The sequence below is a fragment of the Cygnus atratus genome, chromosome 1 (genome assembly GCF_013377495.2).
Source record: "Cygnus atratus isolate AKBS03 ecotype Queensland, Australia chromosome 1, CAtr_DNAZoo_HiC_assembly, whole genome shotgun sequence".
Taxonomy (NCBI): Eukaryota; Metazoa; Chordata; class Aves; order Anseriformes; family Anatidae; genus Cygnus; species Cygnus atratus.
The window spans coordinates 31,594,335-31,616,457 of NC_066362.1; the positions used below are offsets into that span (position 1 = coordinate 31,594,335).

At 37.4% G+C, this 22,123-nt stretch overlaps 1 protein-coding gene across 1 annotated transcript in view; it reads right to left on the bottom strand.

Moving 5' to 3' along the window:
* Positions 1-2,288: 2,288 nt before the first annotated feature.
* Positions 2,289-22,123, bottom strand: part of YAF2 (YY1 associated factor 2) — a 28,148-nt gene continuing 8,313 nt past the window's right edge. The window contains exons 3-4 of the mRNA XM_035543998.2: positions 6,727-6,879; positions 2,289-3,718 (exon numbers count right to left, since the gene is read on the bottom strand). Of these exons, the coding sequence (XP_035399891.1) occupies positions 3,481-3,718; positions 6,727-6,879 (391 nt within the window). The 3' untranslated portion in view covers positions 2,289-3,480. The remainder of the gene's footprint in view (positions 3,719-6,726; positions 6,880-22,123) is intronic.

Consider the following 22,123-nt stretch of genomic DNA (forward strand, 5'->3'; position numbering starts at 1 on the left):
TTGCACGACCACTCTAAAGAACTGCTGGAAATAAATTATAAGCATTCTGTCCTACATGGCTACCTAAAAATGTGCTATCCATAATCTTAAAAAATTAAAGTGCTCAAATTACAAAGCCCAAACATTTTCTGCGATTTTACAATCTGCCACAAAACATCAGCTATCTAGAGAAATATGTATTAGTTTAAAACCTTAAGTCATATCCCTAATTTTGAGACTTCTAAGATCAAGAAATTTAAGTTTTAGAGGTTTTGTTTGTTTGTTTGTTTTTACTATCACTGCTGTTAGAATCAAGATTTTATATGGCATACTTTAACTTGCTACTAAGTAGAACAACTTTTGCTTATTTCCAATATGCAAACTTAATTGCAGAAGAAATCAAAAGATCACAGTCTACAACTGTGCATCTTTTCTATATACCACCTACAGTTAGTGGTAAAGTTAGGAAGATAAAAGACTGAATTGTCACACATTTTATCAGTGAATTAATTATAGGTCATTTTCCCCATTTCCTTCCCCTTTTCCTTTCTGAAGCTAGATGATCAGCACATAAGGGAACTAATTTACATGGAACACTATCACGCTTGCCTTTGTTGGGTCACCATTTCATGAGCAACCCAAAATGTATGGCTATTCTAGACTGGTGCATATATAGAATTTGACAAATAACAATTCTTATGGAGAGAACAGTCACAGATTAAAATAGCTAATAAAAACACATTACAACATTAAATTTTCACTTTTTATAAATGGAGTAAAGATGCTTTTAAATATATTTACAGTTAGAAAAAGGACTTAGGATTACTACTACACGTTGAAATTATTTAGAAATTATGAAAGTGAAGTTCATTTAAATTAGAACATTATGAACAGAGTCAAATTGCCATATTCTGCTTAGAATTTGTCCACTCTGCTGTAACTATTGTCACATCCCTTTAATCACAAACAGACAAAAATTATCTTCACTTTGTTTAATGCCAAAATAGGCATCACTGCAATGTAAACACTGGCTATGTAGTATTTCAGTAAGAACCACCACAGCTCAAATTTTAGATCCTAGCTGTCTTGCATTGCATCTATTATATCTGTGGTTAGGAATTGCTTTTCTACATCTTATTCCATAAAGAACAGTGGTTTCCATAAGACTTTTTTTTTTGCATTCTTTTTGACAATAACTATACTTGTACCATATTTTTGAGATAATTCTCTAGAGACAGCTGAATCATAGTAAAATCCCCTCCATCCTCCTTTCCTTCCAAACCAAATGGCTACTTATTTCTGAAGATACAAAGAGACCTCTTGTTGGCAGTGCTGGGTGGTTTATTCGCATAAAGTTAAATGAAAATAAGTTTCCCATTTAGTGAACTACTGGTAATAGATTATTATTTGTCTGCAAGGAATACTGAAATGTGTTAGCATTCATTACATTTTAAATTAGAAACACATTTCATGAAACATCTTGCAATGAGATTCTATCATTAAACTGCTTACTTTAAACAGTTTCAGCTCTCTTGTAATCCATTACATCAGTATATTCTGCAAATAGTCCCACCTAAAAATAAAACATAAAAAAATAAAGTTGAGAAGCATGTACTTTTCTTCTAAAAACTAGTGTATGTTATTCAGAACACCAGCCCAGCCCCCAAAACATTTAAGAACCTTAAAATGCATTGTTTTTACAGATACTAAGATTTGGCCAAGTAATTGCAATGAACAGACATCCTATTTAGTAAGATAAAGCAGAATACATAATAAACAGGTCAGTAGTTATCCATCTGAAATAGCCTATAATTAACATTCGATGTCTAAAAAGTTTAAACAGCAACACCAAGGAATGAGGTATGTATGTTCTCAGATATCACATCAGACTTTCATTTTATGCAACTAACTGTATTTCACAACTAGCATCTTACAAAATAGAACAGTACTGTTGTGCCTGTAGAAGTACTGCATTAAAAACAGAAAAATACATTACTACAAGAAACCACCAAACACCACAACTGTCAGGGGCTACAAAAATCCATTGCTTTAGCTGTTACAAAGATGTACCACATGTTGGTAATAATTTAGGGCTGGATTCAAGAAGGTCCATCCAATTTTTACATGGGCTTAAAAATATATATTTTGAAAGAAAAAGAAAAGAATCACAGGAGTGTAAGTGGACTACCTCACTAGAAGGAGCTAAATGGACTTCTGTACTGAACCTGAATCTATAATTTAAATCTATAGATGGATTGGATGCGTGTGTATCAAAACACTTATTGGCTGTAAACAAAAATGCAAAAATCTGTATTCACAAAAATATTTTATTGGTAATTTTACATAATACCAGATGGGATTGTAGATAGTTCTGCTCTGCATCAGTATATTGCTAAGTGCGTAAATGTTGACAGTTTATGCCATAAAGTAGGATACTGAGGCTTTTTTGTATGATTTATGACATAATATTCTCTAATAGGCCAAATCAAAAGAAGTTGATTCAAAATAAAAAAAAATAAAAAGTATTAATTCCTTATTCTTGTGCAACATCTGATATTTCTGTAATGAAATGGTAACTGACTGTATGACACTAAGTAAATTTGGGGCAAGGAAACAGCACTAAGCAGAAATGAGAACTGCACTTGAGTTATTTTTAAAGCTTTTCCAAACTTTCATACTTCCAAATGTTAGTTTTTGCCAAATGCTTAGTTATCTGAGGTTCAATATTTGTTACACAACATAGAAAACCAGTGTACAATGACAATGTAGTACTTCACCTGAATTGTAAAGTTAACCAATTGATGTTTAGAATGTGTTTTCTATTTTGCTTGTAAACATTACAATAAGTGTTTTAAGTGTGAAAAAATATTGGTAAAACCATCAACATAATTCATTAACAGTAATCTAGTAAAATGTGTCAAACATTGGCAAAAATCCATACAAATGTTCTATTTAATAACATTTTTCCTATTTAACCACACCAAGTACCAGCAGGTGTTTTTTAAGAAGATAATTATTATGAAAATTCTGTTGCAGCAATAGTTGATTAAGTTGATCTTTGACTTGCATACATATAACTATGTTTCACAATTCTCAAATAATACATATTTAGGCAGCTTGAACTATGTTATAAAAATTTAAATTCAGTACATGCCAATAGTAGAGACTCCCAAGAGTTGTTAGAATTCACTAAACTAAAAGTAAAAATGGACTTACCAATAACACTGCATATGAACATTCAAACCACATTTTCATGGCACCTTTACACAAGAAGATTAAAAAGTTGGTCTGAAAATGCTTTGTAAGCATTTTTAGATTGCATTTAAATGGTTTCTACCACTGCACTTTTTTTTCTTCTTTTTAAACTGCATAAATTATGTTCCAGTAAACATACCAATTGTGCATGGATAATCTGTCATGAAAATGTGGTAACAGGTGGCAGAAGTTATGTATTTGCATGTTTTAAAGAGAAGAGACTAAAGAAACTGGAGGAAATAAACTTTAATGAGATTCTCCATTCAGCGATGAAGCTTCTCCTCTGGGTGAAGATGACCTGGACATTCCCCTCTCTGTGTTGTCAGAGCTAGAACCACTCTGACTGTGTTGATCTGCAGAAGCAGTGCTAGAAGCAGGTGGTGACTTAGTTTTCTCCTTAAAGTCTGTAATTATGACCGTCAAATCTCCAACGGTAACTTCCAAATGCTGAGCACTACTTCGATCCACATTTTTCAATCGTGGCCTAAATAAAGCAAATAACAATATTAAAAAAACACATACCATCTCATTATCTTGTCTATCTCACACTTTTTCAGAGCTTTGGAGAATATGCATGTAACATCAGCATAATACTGCTTTGTGGGACAGGTAATACACAAGATGACAAAGCACCACAAGTGTTTATGCTAGAGCATTTCCTGGTTTTACTTTAGAATAGGTGAAAATAACACATTACCTTTGCCACCTTCTGCTAAGATTATAAAATATTCATAAGGTAATTGTTTATAACTGCACAATAACACAAATGTGTTACACGCGGAGTTTTGTGTTTTGTTTTTTTTTCTTAATTACATGTTTCACTATTTTGGCTATAAAAAGTTATAAATCTTATCTAGAGAAGGATGCATCCCTGCAGCAGCCTTAAGCAACGATTCTAGGTAGAGAATGGTGTTCAGTAATGAAGATGTCAGTGTACGAAAACCTTATCTGTGCCTTTTGCATTCAACAACAGTTTCAGCTACAAAATTCTGCATTCCAAAAGTGTTAACGTGCAGCAGGTATATTTCATTTAAAGATCTCACTGAGACTGCCAGTATATTATTTGAACTGGCCTTTGTGTTCACAGAATAATTCTGATATCCCTGGCACATGCTGTGATTTAAAATATGCACAGAGCTCAGTAATCACACAGCACTGATAGGTTAAGTCTCTTCATCTATTCTTTCAACTGTTTGATTTTTCACAACATCAAGAACCATAAAAGAACAGTTTGACTTATGTTCTGCCATCATATTTTTGCTAGTGATGAGCATGAAGTACTTTCAATTTACTATTTTCCTTTGACAACCCTGGGAAACTGTCACGAGGCAGCTGAATTTATATCATCAGTTATGAACAGCAGAGCTATATGCATTTAACTGACGCCACAGCTTTTACCAGCTCAAGCTGCAATAAAATAAATTAATGACATCACGTTAGCAGGTGTGCTAACAGCAAAGTCCTAACCTTTACCCTATCATCTAACTTTGTTTGAAGTAGAATTGGTTCCCAGTCACTTCAACTGAAACACCTCGTGCCTTTCCTCCACTAGACAGAGGATTTGACATCTTGTTCCCCTGAGGCTGAAGTAGTGTGACGGAAGAATCTAAAAGAACTGAAAAATCTGCTGCTCTCTAACATGGGAACAGTGCGAAAAAATTCAGCATTACCAACCTGCATATGTGACATGCCTGAAGCTTATTAATCATATTTAGTGTGTATTCAGATTTTACGATAGTTTCCAGCAAGTTTTCAAGCAAAGAGAAAGGGATATCACTTTCCCAAAAGGATATTGAAGAAATATGCTTAAACTAATCAAGCATTCTTAATTTGTTATCCTATCTAGTGAATTAATTGTGAAAAACAGAACTGTGTGAAGTGTTCAAATATTATTTCCAGTAGCCATTCTTAATGCGAATCTCAATACTGATATTTCATTCCAAGACTTTTATTTTAGTTATTTTTTTTAAATGTTCTCTCTTTTTCCCTACCTTCCTTTTGTGTTTCTAATGTACTATTACAATTCAAGCACCTGTATTTCAATTTATAATATTTAATTACCTTCATTAAAAATCACTATTTTAACTTCAGATACTTCACAACCAAAATACTTCAGCTGTGTGTGGTAAGCTAATAAATTTAAGTATTGGGAAAAGAAAAAAAAAATAAAAGAAATGCATTCTTCCTGTTGGAACGTCTTAAGTCTCCTTAATCCTAACCATAACTATCCTAAAGACTGTTCTCTCTCGACTCGCAATCTCTCCCTGCTTCTCATCCTGATGATCCTATTTCAGGCACAAGAGAAGCATCTGCTACTTCTCTGCATAACTAATCCCAAAGGATCTTTCTTGGCTGGACTACTTTGGAATGCTTCCAAAAAATAAAAAATAAAAATCAATAGTTCCTCCCACTTTTGATTAGACTACATGTCTTGTATACTGCCAAGCTTTCTGGCACCACATTCTTGCTGCAGTAACATTATGCTTAGGCTGTGATGATTTGGGGGCTAAATTTACTGCTTTTGTTTTCCACTTTGCACCTTTCTCCTGCTCTTACAGGAAAAGCAATGATTTTTACAACTGCTTGTCTGTACTGTAATGTTTCATGTTCTCTGTTCCAAGAGTCCATCTTCAGCATCCCAGACGTAGCACAGGGATTTTTATCACTAGGTAGCATAAGCACCTTACTCTGTCACATTAATTTATACCCAGCTGAGTCTTTCTTTGAGTCTTTAAGCGTGGGAGACAGTGGGATTTGGCCAACCTCTTTTCAGTGGTCTCTGGGGACAGGACAAGGGGCAATGGCCACAAGATGGAGCACAGGAAGCTCCGCACCAACATGCAAAAAGAACTTCACGGTGAGGGTGATGGAGCACTGGAACAGGCTGCCCAGGGAGGTTGTGGAGTCTCCTTCTCTGGAGATACTCAAGGCCCGTCTGGACGCCTACCTGGGCAGCCCGCTCTAGGGAACCTGCTTTGGCAGGGGGGTTGGACCTGATGATCTCTTGAGGTCCCTTCCAACCCCTACAATTCTTTCAAAATTTCTTCCAATTCTGCAAGGAAGCAATAACTATGTTCCCTTCCCACTTTTCTGCAATCCGGTACTGGTTCTTTCTATCCCTCCCTCCCTTCCCCCTTATTTTTTCTGCATGAAATCTAGTCATTCTGGTCCCCTCTTTTTTCCAGATCCTAGGATCATGTTTTGCATACCTAGTTTTGTATGGTGTGAAAAAGACACCTGAAACCCTTAATACCCAACTCTTTCTCTCTATATTCAACTGGTTTCCATCTTCTGGTTAAAATTACAAACTGCAAGTTTTCTTTGCATTTAATAGGCATCCTAAAACAATGAAACTTCAATGTAAATATTTAGCCTTATTGTTCAAAAGAGTTTGCCACAGCACTTACAAAGCAGTAAAATCACAGATCATCTTTGTATTTTCTTTTTTAATTATGTTTTACCAATACTGCAAAAAGTTTCTTAATTTTTTACCTGGTTTTCTTATGACTGTTCTTTTTGCTAGTTGTTTCCTTTTCACTTTTTTCCTTTTCTACTTTGTCTTTCTTCTCTTTCTTTGATTGCGCAGGGGGCATGAATTGCTGAGGAACCTGTTGTGCAACCAGCTGAGAGACTGGTCGAGGTTTCCTGTGTGCACAGATATATAAATGTATATAAACATAATGCTTGGAATTTACAACAACTGTCTCAAGCTTTCTACACTGCAGTTATTAACATTAATATTCACTATAAAAAGAAATACTGCTAAAACTTATGTAGCTGCTAATACTTCATTTACATAGCACATCAAAATTAAACCCATTATAGCCTTTTGATTCACTTATTTGCATTGTCGATAAAGGAGATGATCATTTTACAGTATTTAGAGACAAGACTTTGCAGTGTGCCCTCTTCTCCTTACTGTTATATCCAGACAGAGACTCCAAAGCGTGAAGCTTTCAGAGGGAATATTTTATTATCCTCTCCCAGACCCCTTGAGTGATGAAGGGGTCTGTTTCGAGCATACTGCGAACAAGATGACCTTTCAGGTATGAGAGCTAAAGCTACTGTTGGCATTACAGAGTAAAACTTGAGTGTTTCAGCTCAAACAAATTCACCAAAGGCAATGACAAATCTTGTTAAGTTGTATATTGTTTTTATCGAGTTCTTCACAAAAGAAAGTATATATACTTCAGTTAACAGCAGTAAGATGTAGCTGTCAGAACATATATACCCTGAAAGCTGGCAACAAAAGCTTCCAACCACATTCCATCACAATGCACAGCACAGGTTTCTTTTCCAAATTTTGATGCAAACCAAAAACCAAGGGAGAAAAGGAGCAGCAGTATGATGCTCCTGAAAGCATAATAATGCTGCAAGTAATTTTGAAATTCTCTCATTTTTACTGTATTTTCTAATAGAATAGGAGAACTCTAACGTGAAATGAAACACTTTTACTCTGTCCAACACTAACGTATTTCTTTATTTTGAGGTTTTGTAATTAAGAAATTTCCAGTCATGACACACAAAAATAAAGGTTCTGTAATTCTATAAAGATTTTAAAGATGCAAATTTCTACTCCAAAGTAAATGTTTACCCTGCAAAGCTCTTGGATTTTGTTAGTTATGTTGTGGCTTTGTTTGTTTGTTTTTAAATAGAAAAAGCACTAATTATATACACTGTCATACTCTAAAAATACAAAGCAGTTACTAAATCTACAGAAGCTATCAGCTGTTATGCACATGTATTGACCCCAACCCACAAGATCACCTTACTGGCACTTCTTGCTTAGGTGAAGTACTGAGTGAAATAGCAAAAGCAAAAAAATCAAGGGAGCTGCCATTAGCAAGTTATATTTTCAGTAATGATTGCAGTAGTTCGAGTTAGAGAGAAAGCCAAGTTACAAGAGTGCACAAAGTGCAGGAAAGGCAGTTGATACAAGACATTTGAGATTTCATGAGTCTTCACAGCAAGTTGTTAATGAATCAAAGCTAAAATAAAACCTAAGAAAAATGTAAACACATAAGAACTTCGGGGTAAAGACTAAGCTACCAAATACCCACTCATGAACTGAGCCCACGCTAACTCACAGAGAGGAAAAGATCAACAGCGGATTAGTGAAAACTACCCGGTTTATATCACCTAGCAAATGTATGAGCACATGCTTTTCGGGTGAGCACGGCAAGTAGTACCTCGGAAAACACACAAAATATTGAGTGCAAAATCACTGAAATGACTCAATGGACTATAAAAATTGTTTACATGAACAGAATACACAGAACGTTGTTTAGAAAACTTGCCCCAGAACTGTTTCAAGCGCTTGTCATAGCGGTTCATAACAAGACAGGAAGAAACCAAGGTGTAATTGATGCACAAACTTACCATTTTCGGTAGAAAATATTTCTGATATACAAACAAAACTCATCACCTATCTCGAATGGAAGACTGCTCCAGGAGACAGGGTTATGTGAGTTAATGTTTCTAGTGACAGCCAGGTGACAATCCCACCATTGCTACACAGTGACCTGACAGAATAATCTGATGTATTACTTATGAAGTAAGGCAGCAGTGAATTTCTACACACAGAATTAATTATTGCGCTGGGTTGTGGACAGTACCATAATCATGGAAACTTAGTAAGGAGGAAGAAGAAAAAATCTTAAACAGCTATTTTACAAATTCTCACTTTGCAACAATTTCAATTCCAGAGGACAAACTAGAATATTTCTGTTAGAGCACAGCTGGGAAATTAAGCTTAGAACTAAATCCCAGGTTTATAACATTGTTTATCTAGTGTCTAATACCATAAAACGAAATAGGGGAAAAAAGGAAAAAAAAAAAAAAAAAAAAAGGATCTTTGCCACAAGGAACAGAAGTTGGTTAAGACAAAAAGACCACAAAAAAAAAAAAAAAAAGCCTGGAGAATAAGAGAATAATGTTTGGAAAGATGCACTAAAAATAAATCAAAAGGTTCTACGTGGTTCTGCTGTGACAACGAATTCCACTGAGTTATTATACTCATCCTGATTAAACATCCATCTTCCCTCTGTTTACTTGAGACATAGTTTTGGCCCAACTCTTTGCATCTCTCTCTCGCAGAAGCACATCCATATTGAGGGTATTACTTTGCCCTAAGAATGTTAAAGTTCCTCATCTGTCAAATGTACATTTAATTTGATGTCAGTTATCTCTGAAGTTGTGTATCAGTTATGTCTGTGTTCTATAATTTGTTAACTACTTCGTTACTTCCAGATTTCTTAAATAAGGTGTTCAACATTTTTGTTTAAAACATTAAATAAAATAAAATAAAATAAAAATTTGCATCTCAGCAATGATTTAGTCATTCACATGTTCCTTTTTTTCCCCTCAGGGACTCAACAAGGGGCTACTGAACTGCAAGCCAGCAGTTGGCAAGGCACGCAGGCTTCAGAAGACAACTTCACTCATGAAGTTTTAAACCGATGAAATTGTTTGTAATTTAGTGGTAGCTGGATCATGTCATTCAAACATGAGGGAACTTACACAGAGAAAGGGTTTCTTGCAGAAAGATAAACATAAGAAAAACTATTCCTGTAACAGGAAATTGATTTTGATAATTTGCCAAAATATGTCTATTTAAACTACCGGATTTCAAAAACTGTTAAAGAGTCCTTGTAAAAGGCTGCTACAGAGTAAATACAGATAACATTAACGGTGACTACTAAACTATCAATATACTTATGGTAGTTTGCTTTTTGAGCATATGCAAGAGCACCTGAGCTAACAGGTAAAGCAGCTCTGTAAACTTCTGCATTACGATTACAATGGTTGTTGCCTCCCACTAGGAGTGGCTTTACAACTGAACAAGCCAGAGCTACAGGCAGAAATGTTCATAAATACAATATATATCGCCTGTTCACATACATGGTCGGCCGCTCGAAACTTTGCATTTTTTATTTAGTGATTTCACTTCAGTTGTTTTAACAGGAACACCATACAAAAGAAGCATACAAAATGCTATCATTTCTTTCCAACAGGGAAAGAACTTTAAGGTTTATGCGCTGAACACTGCAACAAAAACTGATTTACTGAGCTTCCAAGAAGCTGCTAAACATCACAGCTTCAAATACTCTGCATCTCTTCCTCCAACCCTTAGTTTTCCTTTTCAGCCAGTGCCAACTATCTAAGTTACCATCACAAGCTACCACACTTCTACAGATGCTTCTGTTCTAATCGCATCTATCATGGTTTTATTATCCCATTCCAATGTTACTTTGAAGGTGCTGCATACAAATACACACTTTATAATCTCCTTTAAAAAATATATATGTATATATATAGGTTTTTAAAACCCCAGTAGATAGAAACGCAAACATTCAAATACACATTTTTTTTCTTCCCAACAATTCCCTTAATTCTAACTGACAAGGATGTCATTATTTTAACTCTATTCTTGTTGCAGGATGTGACTCCATTTAATTTTACAGGATTTGCTCTTGCTGCTGTTTTAGAAGACGTATTTGCAGAGGCTGCAGAGGACTGTCTATTTACGATTTGTGTGCAGAAATGCATTTAACACTGATGCTCCCAAAGGCAGCAGATATTTAATACTGGGAAGGACAGTCTTGTTCTTTTCGTTGGTATTCTTAAAATAAACAAACATATTTTCCAATTCAAGAATATAAGCAGTGCACTAGACACAAATGATATCTGGAACTTATGCCCCAAGCCATTTCCATTTCCCAGAGCTCAACACAATACCTTGCTGCTCATAAGTCATTTGGGACATCTTCATAATATCCCACACCTGGCAGTCATCAATAATCTACATAAATAAAATTTTGACCCATTTGAAATAGCAGGTAACTTGGTCTCATTACAAGAAAGCAGGTCAGACTTGAAAGCAAGCTGAAAAATAGCGAAGTACAATATAATAACCAACACAGGCAGCACAAGTACAGCAAACTCTGTCACCTGGGCTGTGCACCACGCATGCAGTGGGCCAACAGCACTGGCTTAATGCTGAAGCATCTTGGGGTCTGGATGAATTTATTTCAGATGGGCCACAGCTACATTTGCACAGTGCTGTTCAACAGCCATGGGGAGTCCGTAAAACACTGCTGCACTGCTATGTGTACGAGCTCAAATTCCGACAGTACAGTAGCTCTAGGGCCCATCTGCTACAGTCTGGAAACAAAGAGCACGGTGTGGACAGACCGTGACAGGTTTTCCAGGAACCAGCCCCAAATCTACCTAGGGCTGTGTGGGACTCATTGGAGACCCATGTCAGCAGGATGCTCCCCTGCGTGCAGGGTTCAGTGAGGACTCACCCATTTGGTGCCCCATATCCTGAACTAACCAAGCCCACCAAACCGAATGGCCATGCAGCAGAGTGTGGAGACATCAACAGCCCTGCCTTAGAGCAGCCAACACCTTCGCTTTGATTCAGTGAGAGCCACGCTGGACTTGAACTGGCCCACGCAGAACCAGTACTCTATCCTGCCAGTATCACAGAGCTCAGAACTTAGGCTCTTCCACCTGGAGAAGCTAGATGGTATCATTAATTCTCAGTGCTGATCACAGATACCTCTTCAACTTGCTGTGGGAAAAGCGTACTGTCATATATAATACTCAGTTTACAGAGTCCGTATATCCTGAAGAATCTATCATATAGGACACACTATTCAAAGGCACGCTCTTTCCTGAAGCTAAATGTCCTGTGCTTTGTATCTTTTACTACTACAAAGGCATTACTACTTTCCAATCTTAACAAAATGGCTCCAAACCGAGGAAATGCCGCCAACCTCAGCTCTCAATCAAGCCGAAAGATGGTGTTCAACAGATGACCTCAATCCATTCTAATTTGACCCGTTCCTTCCCTTTCCTCTTTTCAAATCCATCTACCTCCTGGCTTCAATTCAGACGAAAAGCCCTTGCTGGAGGCTTATCCTGCCCCACATGGAAAATTATCTGTTTTGTAAAGCAAGCTCCACCTGTGCAACATATCTAAAGGCTTTTAGGATACCACATGTTAAGCCAGACATTTAAGCCTGCTATTGAGCCCTGGCCAGTTTACTTGCCACATTTTCCTCCAATAACTACAGCAATATTCTACAACAGTTTTATTTACCTGCCCTGTCAATGAGCTGATACAATTTTGTTTTCAAATTCATCGTACTCCCTGGTTTCCTATAAAGCCATACGCATCTTGCCCCATCCTAGGTAGCAGGAAAAAGTTGCCTGTGAAGTGTTCCTACAGAAGGATGTTATGTTGTAACTGCCCTACCAACCACCAATACTGCAGTATTGTACTGTATTTGGTTCGTGGACAGGAGATATATTTCTACTGTCATACAGAACAGGTGACTATACACCAGGAATCGTTTATTCATTGGTTTGAGTTGTCAGGTTTATACCTTATCTCCAAACATATGTTTATTCCTAGAATGTGTTTGGCTCCTGAGCAAAACAAAGCCTGTGATGTTTCTTCAAAACTCTCACCTGTTTTAAATGTGGAATCTCTACATGGTATTCCTCACTTTCCATAATTTTAACTTTGTGCGTGAATTTTTTGCTTTCCTCCACTGTAAAAGAGCTTTACTTCTTAAAAAGAAAAAAAGAAAAAAAGAGAGAGAGAGATTTCAAAGACTTAAAGAGGTTTTATTTAAAGGTACCCCTGGTCCCTAAGCAGTACCATTTATCTAAACTTCTCTTCCCTGCAGGGAGACACTGACCTTTTGTTCAAGACAGCAGACTCATCCCTCAAGAAAGAGAGGCTAGAAATATCTGGAACAGAGTCCTTACTGATTTTGCCTTGCCCTTGGTCACAGAATCCTGTCCTCAAGAATTACAAATCCACATTATTCTTCAAAATATTCCCTTTCGGGTGATTCAGGAGGACTGGATAAAGGCTCACAAGTTAAAGACAATTTCCAGATCATCTGCTCCTTGTTCACAGACTACCCTTAAGGCCCGCGCTGCACAGGACTCAAGTAACGAGCCCGGCATATTTTTGAACATCATCTTCCTTCACAGGTCTGAAATCTGTTCTGTCCCACCAGCAAGGCATGGCAGAATTGGATTGGAAACCAGTAATCTAGTCAGTCAGTGCCCTGAATTTCACTCTCCAGGGTTTTTAAGAATTAATTATCAAAATGACTATTGCCAAAAGGCCTTACAAGCAGTAACTAATCCACTTCAACAAGTCAGCTTTGGTCAAACTCTCGCGAAGCTCATTGGTAACAGAACAGGGTCAGTACAGTAAAGGTCTTTGGCCTTTACAAACACTACACACACACAACTTTCTTTATATCTGCTTGGGACGATCTTGGAGTTTGTTCCAAAATCTGCATTATAAACACAGGTATGCTGCTGCACTATGGATTAAGCCTAGAAAACTTGTCACGGTTCCGATAAGGGTAGTAGGAACTCTGAAAGCAAAGTCAGGGGTTCCCCATAAAGTGTCTTCAGTCAAAGCATGAGGAGACAAGCTCTGTCAGTTTCTAAGAAAAAAATACCTAAAATTAATCACTAGGCGTAAGGGGAAGTCAATTAGCTCCTCTAACCACTGCAAGCTTTCCCATATCCCATCTTCTTTGTTTACTGCTTGTGAAGGAAGACCGTTTAAACAACAACCTTCCCCAAATTACACGCTACAAACAATTGCAAAGAAATATGGCTATAACACTACCATTATGGCAAGGCCTCCATTTTCTGATTAATACCCCTTTGATTTTTCCCTTCCAGGTTACCCTGCGTATATAAGCTTATGCAATTTCTCCTTTAAGTCACGCCTAAATTCAGTGGATTTGTATTTGGATACCTAGAAATTTCTGTTCATGCATTCATCCTTACTTTAGTCACAGCTTTTCTTTCCTTTGCCTACAACTACACTGCTGGTTTCCTCCTCTGACAGATCTGCTGTCCACTGAATTCCGTATAAAACGTGTCCCATGAATCTACCTCATCCTTTAAGGTGAGCTTCCTACCCTCACGGCCCATCCATCTCAGGGGGCATTCGCTGCAATCAGAGTCGCAGTCTTCAGTATATCATTCCTGATGATATTCCATCACGGCAGAGCTAACTACTACTCCTACAGCTATTTATTAGCAGAGGCACGAAGAAATGAAGGATTCCGACATACTAACGAAGTCTGGTGGATGAGCTGATGTGCAGTAACCAGCCACACGCGTTCCCAAGCCAGTGCAAACGCTCAGTAGCCTCAGGGAGGAAAACCTCCTGCCGATGGTTCCAGCAACAAGGCGATGCATAGGGCCACGCTATATTATGCTAACAATTCAAACAGCATTAAAACTCTAAGGCACGTCTCAAAATGACCGCCAAATGCAAAAGAAGCATTCCACCCCTTCTGCAATTCAAAACTAGCACCTTCAACACAGGTTGACCTTCTACTTCAGTAATTAAACAATAATTTCGAGATCAATCATTTTTCCTACATTTTTCAATCTACCATAGTCCCTTGGATTCAGACATAAATTCTTGTTTTTCCCCCAAATGATACACTCTTCTGTACTATCCCCAGTACATTAAACATATGATTTTTAAGGTATCCAACCATGCTAGAAGGTTCAGGCACATCAAACATATGTCAACAGGGCAGTGATAAAATTGCTTGATACCTGAGAATAGCATAACACCTACAGTACCATGTTATAAAAACAGTTGCCACAACACAACTAATTCCTACTTTAATCGTATCTTGTTGTCCTCCCTCCCCTTTTCAGGGGTCTGTTTCCTTTTTGAAGTGCAAGCTTTTTGAAGCCACTGCCAAACTCTTCTAAGCTTACTCTGCACTGAATTTAAAATTCCTCACTTCCTATCAAGTCCACAAGAGTTGTGTGTATGTTGTTCACCTGGATGTTTCTGCAGAATTACATCATTATGAAAAAATTTATTGGAAAAATTGTATCTCCAGCACCCTGAAGACTTGAGAATCTCCCTTCCATCTGCTACTGTGAGACTTCTGTGTGCTTCTGAAGCTGACTGAGTTCAGATACTCAACATTTTTTCAAATGTAATTTGAATTTCAATCATGCTACTAATACTCCCCCTCCACCAGGCTTTGCTGTTCCCTCAGCTGGTCAGGCTTTCAGAAGTGCCCCGTTAACACACCTGAGGTTTTCTAACCTTCAGTTCTCCTAGATTTTAAAAGCAAATTTAACTCTTGTGACGGGATGTAGACTGAAAAATCTTTATTCGTCTGTATTTTGTACTGCATTGCTACTGAAAATAGGAATAATCCCTGATAAAGAACAGGTCTTTGGGCTAAGTTCGGTCACCTCCTTCCTATAGCTTCAGCCTTTATGAAGGAAATAAAGTGGAGGCATTTCCAATGATCATTTTTTAAGTGTACAACCCATTTGCTAACAGCAAACATATTTTACTTCGCACAAGTCAATATACTCTTACACTCTTTTACTCAACATTTCATATAGTTTAGCATGATTTCATATGCTAAAAAGCACATTACATACCTTTTCTGGTACTGGATCTGGAACACATTTCAGATATTTGTACTGAGAACTGCACATTGTTGTTGCAGTCAATATTCTGTATCACTTTGTATCTTTATCCTCTATTGTATTTTCCTCACCTTCCGGCAAAACAAAACAAAAAAAAGCCAGCCTAGTGATGCTTATGCCAGTCTCTTCAGCCTCTAAACCATTATAGGACATCAAATCTTACCATTAGATACCTAATCAAATAGTTTCATAAAAATCTGTTCCTAAATATCATTTGCATGAACAACTTCACAAAGGTTTAGCTGGTAATATACCAGCTAAAACTAAAATTCTAAACCAAAAATACATTAAAATACAACAATTGAAACAGATAGCTTAGAACACTTCCATAAGTGTTTTCAGAATGCATGTGCAAGACAGTGCAAGAGCTGTGGGATCAGCTCACCGAGAACCGTAAGTGTTCTTCTCAGCCGTGCACCTAAGGAGGCTACAGACTGCCCGCTCAGCACTTCTCTGTACAGTCACCAAAAATAAGAGACAAACTCCTGTAAAGCTCCTGTTAAAGTACTTGTTCATTTTTTCTTAAATAATTAATCTCCTTGAACAAGAAAGCAACCATTAACGTTATAGCGTTCATTGCATTTTCAGTAACTCAATTAGCAATATGCTGCTGTGAGCTAAACAAAACTAGTGGAAGCAACAAGGTTAGCTTTAACCAGAGCCTAAGAGAAGTCTTGTTTTGCTGATGTTTGCATCATACATGCCTTTCAAAAGTCTAAGTAGAATTCATTTAAGTGCATTAAAATCTTGTTGAGAACAAAGTCAAATTATTCAGCCCTTACTCTGTTCTTTCATTACTAGGCTGAATCATTTCCCAATACAAATGTATAGGCTTTAAATATCTTATCATTTATTTGAAGATAGTTTTCCACTCACATCTATCCTAAATATTAATGTCTCGAGAAGCTAATAGAAATCTGATATCCACAGTAATACTCTAATCTCCATCTTTCTAGTTCACAGTCATTACTGAAATCTCAAGAAAAGCTTATCTTTGCACACTTCCTACTTAATCATCATATTCTTGCTAGTCCCTACTCAAACCTCCTTCTCTGCATGTCCTCATTTCTCTAACAACTAAGGTCCACATTCTCAAATACGCCTGAACATAGTAATTAGAGTAATTAATGTAAAAATAAAAAGTTATTCCTAATCTCTGAAGCAAGCAGATGCACACAGGGAGTCAGCTGGAAGACGCCTGTAGAGTTATTTTACACTAAACAACTAGACAAAAATAAGGATATTATTAGGAGAACTTCTTCACGTAGGTACGAACATTTTGAGCATTTCTTAAGGCCTCTATTTAAGCAATTTTTACAGGGTATTGCTATGGTTAAATATTGTAGTATGATGCACTTCCTGCCTGTCTTTGAAAAGACATCAATTATGCAACCTTCTATCTGTAACTTTGTAATAGAGCTTAGAAAGCTTTTTACTCTGAAGATCACAGGACAGGTTACAACCAGCAGCTCTGGAATGTGACTTTTCCACGAGGGACTGATGATCTGGAGTCAGGCGCCTGAAGGTCTGAATGGCTCCAAAAGGAAATAGAGATATTTCAGAATTCTTTAGCAAGTAATACAGTACCTTGAAGTAGAAGCTCCTAAGAAATAACTAACCTTTCCTCCCACCAGTTAGTGAATCCTTTGTAATTCAATCATACGCCTCCTCCCACCCTCATACAATGAGAACCAGTTACTTCACACGTATCAGGTAATTAACTTTCCCACTTCCTCAGGCATGTTTTCTCTCTCTTGCCGAAGAGTTTCCGCAAAACACGTTAAAATATGGCTAGCGATTTTTGCGTCTATACTCCTTCCACTCTTTTGCCTCCCACTTTAATACGCTTGCCTTTAACAGCAGCAAATGTGAGCAACTTCACTTAAAGTTTAAAAACATCCACAGCTACTCCAATCTTCCCTGTTTTGAGCCAACTTCAGCCTGCAAAGACTGTAACTGCAAAGAGATTTTTTTTTTAAAGACTAGGAATCCATGCAAAATGTCGGAAGACCGAGGCCCGTATTTATACAGATGTTGTAACGGCTTTGACAGCTTTACGTGGAATGAATGGGCCTAAATTAAATTTAGCATGTTTCTTGTTACTTTGGTTCCTTATAATATAGAAAGAAATCAACAGAACTGAAACATACATACAGTTCTGCAGAGTCATTACAATAATTGTCCTCGTGTAATAACGCAGACAATCAACAGTCATTAAACTGTATTTCACACATATTGAATGGTAGAATCTAAATAAGCTCCAAGTGAGAAGGCAAAAGTTTAAGCCATTTCTTCTAGCTTAGGCACAAACCCCTATCATTAAGGAATAAATACAGGCAATCTGGCAGAACAGAAGAAAAAAGTGTCCCTATCTTTACGGTTTTACTGATTTTCTTGCCTCAAGAAGATGATGAATTTTTCAAGGACTAGCTTGACAATAAGCATTTAAAGCAAAATGTCTTGAAATATTTTCCAAACTTCAATAGCACAGGACTATTCACTTGTTTTTGTCAAATGCAAAACACTAATTCTCAAATAATTAGAGAACTGTTACACACTTCCACACACACAACACAGGCCAACTTATAATACATTCTTTCACATACTTGCAAATTAGTAGCTACAAAATTTTGAGACTATTTTCTACCACCAAGCAATTTTTCAACTAACATTTTAATTTTTCTAGGTTGGATAAACAAGCAAAACTTACTTTTAAAATCACACTTATCTTTTAATCAACCGTCACGTCCACTCTGCAAGCTCTTCGTACAGCACCTTGTGCTACAAGAGCTTCTAGGTACTCCCAAAACAGAGTATAAAATATTCCAGAACTAAGAAAACTGCTTTTTCAACTTCACTAAAAAAAAACAGAACAATTTTTTGTCACATTACCATTGGAGGTTTTGTGATCAAGTGCAACCAGATGACAACTTACCTCCTAATAACAAAAAGAATATAGAGCAAGGGGAGGAAGAAAAAAAAAAAAAAAAGAAAAAAAAAGACTCCTTTCTGCATAAGCACATCAGTGATAGTACTCAAAGCAAAATAAAAAGATTCAGGAACACTGTGCATACTAAGTAGCCCTGTGAACACTATAGCCAATTAGATATTGCAACCTGTGGTCTACGCAGAAGCTAGCAGTGCATGTAATGATGCCACTCTACATTTTCAGCAGTTAAAATCACATTATGAAAAGCAAAAAAATATTTCCCATTACTGTTTCTTGTAATGCAAATACAATAGTTGCTAGAAATTAAATTACATCACTAGCACGAGAAGCACTCTGTGGATTCTGACACAGATCAGCTCACCCTCTCTCAGTCATCAGTTCTCTATTAAGCTATTCATAGAATAAAAACTACCAGATTAAACTACGTTTAGCTTGCCGTGTCACATGAATATGCTCATGCTAATCACCACACAAAGCCATCTTGTGAGAAACTAGTCTTTATTTCCACACCGAAGCAGCTCACGATTAAATGCATCTTCAAGATCGATAATTTACTCTGTTACCCCAAGTTATTTTTTCTCATTACCATCACTTCTGACATATTCTGGAGTATTAACAGTACGTTAAGCTCCCTCTGCAAAGAAAGACAACTGAATAATTATGACAGTGCAAACAATGGAGCTAGCGGTCTGTATGGGAGCACATAACGTACATCCATCTGCATATTGCAGAGCAACAATGCCATTTCTACACATACTATATATATTTGAATCCCAACTTTCAGCCAGCTCCGATTTCCAGGGCTTTTAAAGTCCTAGCTGTTTTACACTGTGAATCATTTACTTGGAATTCATCCATTCGGTGCATTTCTAGCAATTCTGTCTTTCAATAAAAGCTGATTCAATTAGAATAGACTTACAAGACCCATATGGTTTTATCAGTCACTGTATAAATGTGCAGAAAACTACCCCTTGAGGCAGCGTCCCTATTTAATCATTCCCTTAAAGGGAATGCCCTATTTTCCAGATGACATTTAACAGATGAGGCCAGCAAGCCTCCCGAAGACTACGGGTACACTGCACAACTGTCTGCCCTAAGAAGAAATATTTGTATCGGGACCTTTAGAAGGCCCAAATTCATCTTCACGGATACTTTTTAAAGCAGCCATCAAATGTTATTTTCCAACAACCAGTTTTAAAGCTTCAACCTCTCGCATGCTGTTATTAGAAATTCTTCTCCATATGCCACAAACTGTGGCTCACTGATGCTCAGCACAAGCGATATCTATACTGAAAATATCCTGTTTGAGAAACATATGGGCACCAACCAATCTGTGCTTCCCAGTTGACAACGTGCTATATATGAGCAGGGGTCAGGAAGCTCAATTTCCTTAACAACATCCCCTGAGGAGGCGATATTTGGGAGTCTGCACAGAAGGCAGTGGGCACAGTCTTCTTAGACCCCTAGATCCTTGGGATTTATGGGGAAGTGACCTCTCCCAACTTCCAATCCCACAAAGGACTGGATCCTCCAGGCTGCTTCTCTGTCCCCTTCCTGTAGAAACTGTGATGCTTCTTGCACCTAGGCAAAAAAATGCATGCAAAACATGAGGTTCATGGTGCAGAAGCACGGTTACTGTTGCACAAAACAGGGTCAACACTTGGCACAACTAATTTTGTGACCAGACAGGAAGGAGCTTGTTTGGGACCCATCCTACCTGTTCTGCAGAGTGTCTGTGCTTGGTCTCCCCAGAAGGTTGTAGCATACTAGATGCTTCCTCCACTTCTAGACAGAGCCACCCCCACGAAGATGCCCGTATTAAGGAGGGGAAGAGACTACACGCTCCCCCTAAAACCAAGTCTCCATAAGGTTCTTCAGGAAAGATGCACAGTAATAGAAAAAGATGCCATCATCATCAGACTTCACCTTTTCCTTTTCCCTTCTCATCGAATTACAGAACTTCTAGCTCATGACACCAATCACAGAATTCAATGATATTTGTACAAAACACCTGTCCTTTCTCTGAATGTGTCAAACCAGCCTTTTCCCAGCTTTTAGAGTCAGGAACTCTACTTTTAAAATAAACTTTAAAGCCCTCACTGATATACTTTTTTTCTCCCATCGAGCACTGTCATTTGAACTGTGCGGCTCAGATCCAGCATATTCAAGCATTATGGAAAAGCTTAAAGATGAGTTCTGGACTTTCAGTAAGTTAGAACAGGAAAACTTTCAATTATTCTGTTTTTTCTTTTTTACCCCTTAGCTCCTAAGAAAACAAGAAAAAACTTGTAGCAGACCTCAAGGTCACGTCTTGTAGTCTTCAACTTGACTTCTGATGGGAAGTTTGGCAGACAAAATCCTACCGACAACATTCTGCAGCTCAACTCTCCAAGTTGAAGCCTGCTCTACATCAACGTACCACATACCAGTGGAACGCACTTCAGAGAGAACAGACAATCCTCAGGATCTCTCTGTCCTACTTAAAGCAGGGTAAGCTACTGTATGAAAGCAGACAAAATGAACACTTAATATTTGGTCCCACTAGCCTACGTTTTAAGGATTTTGTAGCCAGCTGTGCCAGCCAAGAAGAGAACACATCATTTGACACCACGTGAAAAATTTCTGCAGAGCATACTGTCCTAACCTGACTTTCAAGATGAGGTACAGATACTTGAATCGAGCTTTATTAAACAGGACTAGGCACAGTGGGCAGTCATAACAGTAAAGGATAAACTGTTACAAAAAGTCATGGGGCAGAAAATGCAACTTCTGATCACTCTAAGTGATACGAGACCTTCCTTCTTACCAGCAAGACTTTTCTTTTAAGGGGTTTAGTCTTTAGTCTTATTGTAGGTTTTTATTCAAATGCCACTACATTTCAGGCCGTGACAGCTGATTAATTTCTCTAGAAAAGACACAGTAAGCAAGAATACCACTGATGGCCCTGAAAACAAAGATGACATTTCCACTAACAAAAAACTAGTTAAAAAAGCTAAACATATCGAAGCACATACCACTCATGCCCAAAAGAAAAGTACTTCATCATGGAAATAGAAAGGAAGACGTAGATCCATTATCAAACAAAGCAAGCAAGCAAATACCAGAAGGCATAAAGGCTTCTTTGCTTCAGTCTCCACATGAAAGTTTAATTTCATATAACCAAATTAAACGAGGGGTTAGGAGTACAAATTCAAATGAGAAACAGACCGGACTACTGAATGCTCTAAGTGGCAGTCAACGGCATATAATGAAATGCACTCTTGGAAACAAATTGAACCAAAAAAGGAAAAGAGAAGTCACAAGATTGGCAAACAAAAATGCAGGAAATAACAAATGACTCAGCCTAACTCAAATTTCATAACGATACTAGAAGAAAATTATTTAACAACTAGGAGGATATAAAGGATAAAGCCAATTGGC